The 6,322-nt window shown below is 37.2% G+C and overlaps 1 protein-coding gene across 1 annotated transcript; it reads left to right on the top strand.

Annotated features, from left to right (window-relative positions):
- The first annotated feature begins 2,406 nt into the window (after positions 1-2,406).
- LOC130417515 (gastrula zinc finger protein XlCGF52.1-like) lies at positions 2,407-4,583 on the top strand. Its single transcript, XM_056743115.1, has 3 exons — positions 2,407-2,484; positions 2,835-3,005; positions 3,224-4,583. Exons 2-3 carry the CDS (start codon positions 2,921-2,923, stop codon positions 4,474-4,476), a joined length of 1,338 nt encoding a protein of 445 aa, XP_056599093.1. The 5' UTR covers positions 2,407-2,484; positions 2,835-2,920; the 3' UTR covers positions 4,477-4,583.
- The last annotated feature ends 1,739 nt before the right edge of the window (positions 4,584-6,322 follow it).

The following is a 6,322-nucleotide window of genomic DNA, read 5'->3' as shown; positions in this document are numbered from 1 at the left end:
ATAAACCAATATAGCATAATTAAAAATAAAATTGTCCTCCGCTGGTGCGGTCATCTGTCAATCTCCATCCAGCATGCGTGTGTCCGGGAACAGTCAGGACGTTACTCATTCCAAAGTTTTCAATATTCTTCATAATCACTAGATAATAGACTGTGGTTTTGATTAAACTGCATTTTGCCGGAGACTGTACTCGCTGAGTGTAACGTTTTTAGACGTTTAGTTTTTTTTTAACTTTAGGATGGATTCAATGTTCTATGATTTAAACACATAACATATATATTCTCTTTGTGTTATAACTGTTTGGAACTTGGGAAGCAAAGATCCCCGAGACAACAGGATCATCTCTATCCGGGATGCTCGTGAGTGAAGCGGGTGCATTAAGCGCATCATTCTGCGTCCAATGCGCATGACTTTAAATAACGTAGAAGCGAATGTATTAAGCGCATCATTTTGTGTCCAGGATGTGCATGAGCGAGTTTGGATACTTTTATTTATATTATGATAGCTTTGTGTAATAAACAGAGTTTATTTGTTAAACATTTTGTAAGTATCTGTGCTTTATGAGACCACATTTTTGTTTTGTATGTATTTTTTAGTTTAGTAAAGCACTTAATGACATTGAAAAAATCATACTTTTAAGTAAAAATACTTAAGTGAAGGAAAACGGTAGATTTTAATGTACTCATGGATTTAGAGTAAAAAAAAGGTTTTAAGGACTGTAGTTGAAAAAGTATGATGTACGAAGGTCTATCAATTGGACACGAAAGCCTGTTCAACATCATCTTAAACGCAATCTTTGGTCTGATGAATTTATTAGTTTCATGACTTATCATTTTGACTGAGGTCAGTCAGAGTTTCACACAGTCTGGCTGTATCATCGCCCCGTCTTTTCCATCCTTACCATCTTTTCCAGGCAGACCGTTTTGTCCAGGAGTGCCTGGTACTCCAGCAAGAGCAGAACAGTTCAGGTTCTGAGAACTCTGAGGTTCAGCTGCACGCAACAGTCCACACTGAAGCAACAGAAGCACAATGAGGTACAGCGCCGCCATCTGCTAGTGTAAAGTGGAAAAACTTCGGAAACCTTTCAAGAGCCTGAAAACAGACAATGCTTCTGGGTAGATTATTTTGCATTGATCTTGGTAAACATAAACAAGACATTGATTGCGTCTCTTGAAAGCTTTCCTACAAGTCCCAATGTAAGATTTTCCATTTATGTTAAATAAAAGAACATAATAAGGTCTGAATTTGTAAGCTATTCAATGTCAACAGCTATAGTATGCAATGATATTATGTCTCAAGCAATTTACTTTTATTTCAGTGAACGCATTAAACAGCATTCAGTATTCAAAGATGGTCGTTTCTTACATGACTGACTGTAATCACTGTTAATTATATGATGTGATGGTCTAAAATGAATATTGTGCAAATTTATAAAAAAACAATCACTTTAAAAATGTTTATTTTTATTTTTTAAATAGCCCAACATTTTTAGAGTGTTCTTTGGTACCATTTCATTATCGTCAGCTATTTTAAAATAACTTTCGAAAATACCTGCTTTAATAGAGTTGAGCTCAGATGACAGCCAGTGTCAGAGGCAGAAAAGTCAGCAAAAAAACACAAAATAGACAAGGAAAGGGTCTTCTAGCTTTAAGCATGAGAGGCTTGTGTTGAAAATGATGATCTAAACAAACTGACCTAACTTTAAAGATGTGCTGCTTGCACAACATGCACACGTCTGAAAATAAGCAGAGCAACTCCGTGCATGACACCACGAGAATTTCACAAGAACCAATGATACAAAACAGATAAAAAAATGATGTATGAGTCTTTTATGTAGTTTTTTTTATTTAGTACAAAAGCTTAATTTGTTAATGTTCATCTATGCAAGGCAGTTTTAAAAATAATTTCTATTTGTTATCTATTTCACACATAATGGATGTTCCTCCGTACAACTCTCATACAGTACCACAATACTGAGTTCTCTGATAATCATCAGGCTGACCTGAAGCACAGTTTGTTAATGACAAGAGATTTACGTCAGTGTCCACAAACTGTCCTTTTGTATATGTGTCTTTTACTGCAATAAATTGATTTATCGCAATGTACTGAATTTGACATTTAGATGCAAAGTTTTAAAACTGAACTCTTGTAATTGATGACAATGTTTGAAAAAAAAATACTCTCTGTGCTTTATTTTCTTTTGTGTTGCTTAATGTTAATTTTAAATGTTTTAAAATTATTTTAATAGGCCTATAGCATTTAAATTGATATCTATTAAAGAGAGAATGTGAAGCTCTGAAATGGATGCTGGGACAGCACTGTCATTTTTCCAGGATTGTTCAGTTGTACATCTAAATGCGGCGTATGAACATTCGGCTGTATTACTTTAACACAATAATTCATCATAAAAGAGCTGAAGAACAGAGCTGTGTGCACTTTTCCTTCACCTCGGGGTGTTATTCAAGTGGCCATAAAAAAGCAAAAGTAAGTGCAAAAAAAGTGAAGCACAATCTAAGTCAGTGGTTCTCAACTCTGGTCCGCGAGATCCACTTTCCTGCCGAGTTTAGCACCAACTCTGATAAAACACTAATAGGCGAATCAGTATCTTCAGGAACAGATGCTTTCAACTTAATGTTGGGCTGCACAGATTGTTTGGCTTATTAAAGTACCGCGAAATGAAATGTAGGACAAATAGGGATAAGAATAATCTTCAATATTTTTATCTGCTAGAGCAAAATCTAAAACAAAAACTAAATCTATATTTTCAAACTTAGTTTATTTAGCTTGAATGTGATCTTGTGGACATTAACAATTGCTTTTATTTATTTTGGCAGATCTGTTCCTACAAATTATTCTGCAATTGAAGGGGCTGCTTCATCCAAATTTTGGACCAACTTCTTTGTGGAAGTGATGTATAAACATGGAGATTGTTAAAGAGGAGATTGAAGACATAAGTGTTTCAGATCCATGCGGAGTGAAAAGTGAATATACTAAGGAACAAACAGGTTGGTGTCCGTAATTGATTTTTCATCAATGATAAATTATGAAACATTAGGGAAAATTTCTAGATTTATTGAGCATTGTTTTGAATAGAAAATTTGACATACTTAAAATATATAACGGTAGATAAATGCTATTATTAAATAATCAGAGAATGACAGTAAAGATCTTTATAGAACATGAAACATCACACACACGTATTCTTTTTCTCAATTCATTTTAGATCTTGTGGGACTTAAAGATGAAAGTGGCGAACCAAAGGGACTGGAGGAGACACATCAGTATCAGAAAACTCATCGTTTCAAAATGGAAGAAATATCATCCGATTGCTGGCAGATAAACAATACGAAAACAAGAGAATCTTTCACTTGCCCTCAGTGTGAAGATGTCTTTGCTGTGAAAACAGACTTTGAGCTGCACATAAGAGTCCACAGGGGGGAAAAGCTTTTTACCTGCCCTCAGTGTGGAAAACATTGCTTGAGCAAAGCACAACTTGTAGAGCACATAAGAACTCACATTAAAGGAGGACGCCAATACCCATGTCTTCAGTGTGGAAAGAGTTTTAAACAGAGATGTTTGCTCAATGCCCACATAAACATTCACACCGGAGAGCGCCCATACCCATGTCCTCAGTGTGGAAAGAGTTTTAGACGGAGTAGCACGCTTACTGATCACATTAAAATTCACTCTGGAGAGCGGCCGTACACGTGTGTTCAGTGTGGAAAAAGTTTTAGACTGAGTAGGATGCTTAATGACCATGCTAGAATTCACTCAGGAGAGCGGCCATACACGTGTCCTCAGTGTGGAAAGAGATTTAAACAGAGTGGTGCGCTTAACAACCACATAAAAATTCACTCTGTAGAGCGTCCGTACCCGTGTCCTCAGTGTGGAAAGAGTTTTCGAACCAGTAGTTTGCTTAATATCCACATGAACATTCACACTGGAGAGCGCCCGTACCCCTGTGTTCAGTGTGGAAAGAGTTTTAGACAGAGTGGTGCGCTCAATACCCACATGAGAATTCACTCTGGAGAGCGCCCATACCCGTGTCTTAAGTGTGGAAAGAGTTTTAGACAGAGCAGTGCGCTCAATACCCACATGAGAACCCACTCCGAAGAGCGCCCATACAATTGTGTGGACTGTGGAAAGAGTTTCAGACAGAATTGTAATCTTAATCACCACGTGAAACTTCATTCTAGCGAGGGTCCATACACGTGTCCTCAGTGTGGTAAGGATTTTATAAATAGTAGTAAGCTTGACAACCACATGAAAATTCATTCTGGAGAGAGTCCATACACGTGTCTTGAGTGCGGTAAAAGCTTCACAAACCAAAGTCATTTTCGGATCCACATGAGAGTTCACACTGGAGAGCGGCCATATTCATGTCTTCAGTGTCCAAAGAGATTCTCGCAGAAAGGAGGTCTTAAGGTCCACATGAGAATTCACTCCAGAGAGACTCTAAACACATCTTCTGTGTAGGAAAAATGGAAACACTTCAGCCGATTCCAAGTTGTCCTCAATTGGATGAATTCTACAGGAATTTTCAAACAAACACTGGTTTCGCACCAATTGCAGTTCGGTTTATGTTAATCAGAATGCACAATAAAAAATGTGATTTTTGTAAATTGAAAAGTGGACTCATCTGTTTTTGCAAATAAGCTCTTCACTTGTTTAATTAGTTACTTAGCCCATGTTTTAAAATATTAATTTGAATAGGGCAACTATTGCATTTTTAAATATTTTGTTTAAATATGACCACATTTTTATTTTAAGATCTTAATTTAAATGTGTCCGCATGAGACCTCATTCTATAATATTCCTTTGAATAAATGACTGACAGATCCTCTATCAGCCAATAACTGTGGTCATAGTCAGTAAGCTTGCTTACATCAACCATAAGAACGAGGTCAACCCCGTCCTTTCTCTTAGCTTAAAAATTCTTTCTGCTCCTTAGTAGAAGTTGCTCTGTGCAGCGTTGTGAGTGGGTTTTAAGATGAGACTCTTAACTAAACTTTTACGGCTGTTTATAAGAGCTCTTAGTGGTAAGATAAAATGTTTTGTGAATACTGATCTCTTGAGTAGCTTAACCGGCAAACCTAAGCTGCAGAAGCTGACCAAGGACGTTCTGTCGTTAAACTAGTAAAGTTGCCATTGGGACACTTAACTAGGTTCTTTTCTGTAATTTTATGGGGAAATGCCCACATTTCTAAGATTTTTCTTAAAATTTTGTCACCAGACGCAACTCTTTGCACTAAGATTTCTCATGAATAAGTGCCCAGGAACATATCACAGCTTTCTTTGGACAAAAGACCCCCCCCCAAGAGGCCATATGACTGACAGGTTAAGCAGCCATTCACGTTTCGTTTTGTGCCGAGTCATGTTTAGATGCGTGGAAATGTCCCTGCAGTAACAGACTGGTGTACGTTCACAGACGTGACAAAGTTAACAGAAACAAAATGATTATTCGTTTGTGCCGTGATCCTCGCATACTTCGAAGAATAAAGCGTTTAACACGGCAGCTTACTTCTTAGATCAGCCGGCTTCGTGTTATTTCCAGGCGGTGCGTTAAAGAACGCGACACACACATCTCCCTGAAATCCTGTGAAATTCAACCAATCAGATGACGACTTGGAACATGCTGAAGTTATCCCAGTAAAGCGTGCCTTGTGCATATTCAAACTATAAGACAATTATCAGTTTAGAAGACAAAAAGTCTATGGAATGACAAACACAAGTAGTGATTCAATCGTTTTATAAGTGTTCAATGACTTGTATTTCACATAAACAAAAAGTACAGCAAAAAACTACTTAAAGGTCACATTACAATACTGCAATAAAGGTTTAACCATTATGTAAACTTTTGTTGCTTTATTATGATGACGGTTAAATCTTTGTGGCACTCTCCCTTGTGTCATGTATGTCACCTGCATTTGGATTGAAAAAACTGTTTTGTTATTAAAAAGGTCTTTTTTGTTTGTACTTTGTGGTTTTATGCGAATGTGGCACCCATCAATAGCACCAGCTGCTTCGCTGAAGGCATCATGCTGTGGCAAACGGGTAATCCTTGACCAATACAGTCAAGCTGATCTCCCATTGGGTAACATGACTTTACCTCACAAATGTTGTCTTGATTTGAGCTGTGATTCTGTGGACATGAAGACCATCAGTTGACTTGGGCATGGAGGACACGTTGGTAACACTAAGATACAATAAAGTGCTATTTGTATTTGTAAAGTGCTAATTTCACATTAAAATGGACATACTTTGTTCAGATCCATGTTCTGCATTTAAATCGTTCGAATCATTCATATCTCAGAGTAGACAA

Source organism: Triplophysa dalaica, chromosome 3 (assembly GCF_015846415.1).
Source record: "Triplophysa dalaica isolate WHDGS20190420 chromosome 3, ASM1584641v1, whole genome shotgun sequence".
Lineage (NCBI taxonomy): Eukaryota > Metazoa > Chordata > Actinopteri > Cypriniformes > Nemacheilidae > Triplophysa > Triplophysa dalaica.
This window is presented reverse-complemented; position numbering and strand designations above follow the sequence as displayed.

Bases quoted from the DNA above. Each gene is read 5' to 3' on its own strand.
- LOC130417515 (XM_056743115.1), top strand. From the start codon at position 2,921: ATGGAGATTGTTAAAGAGGAGATTGAAGACATAAGTGTTTCAGATCCA. The intron at 3,006-3,223 runs GTTGGTGTCCGT...AATTCATTTTAG, and splicing joins ATATACTAAGGAACAAACAG to ATCTTGTGGGACTTAAAGAT.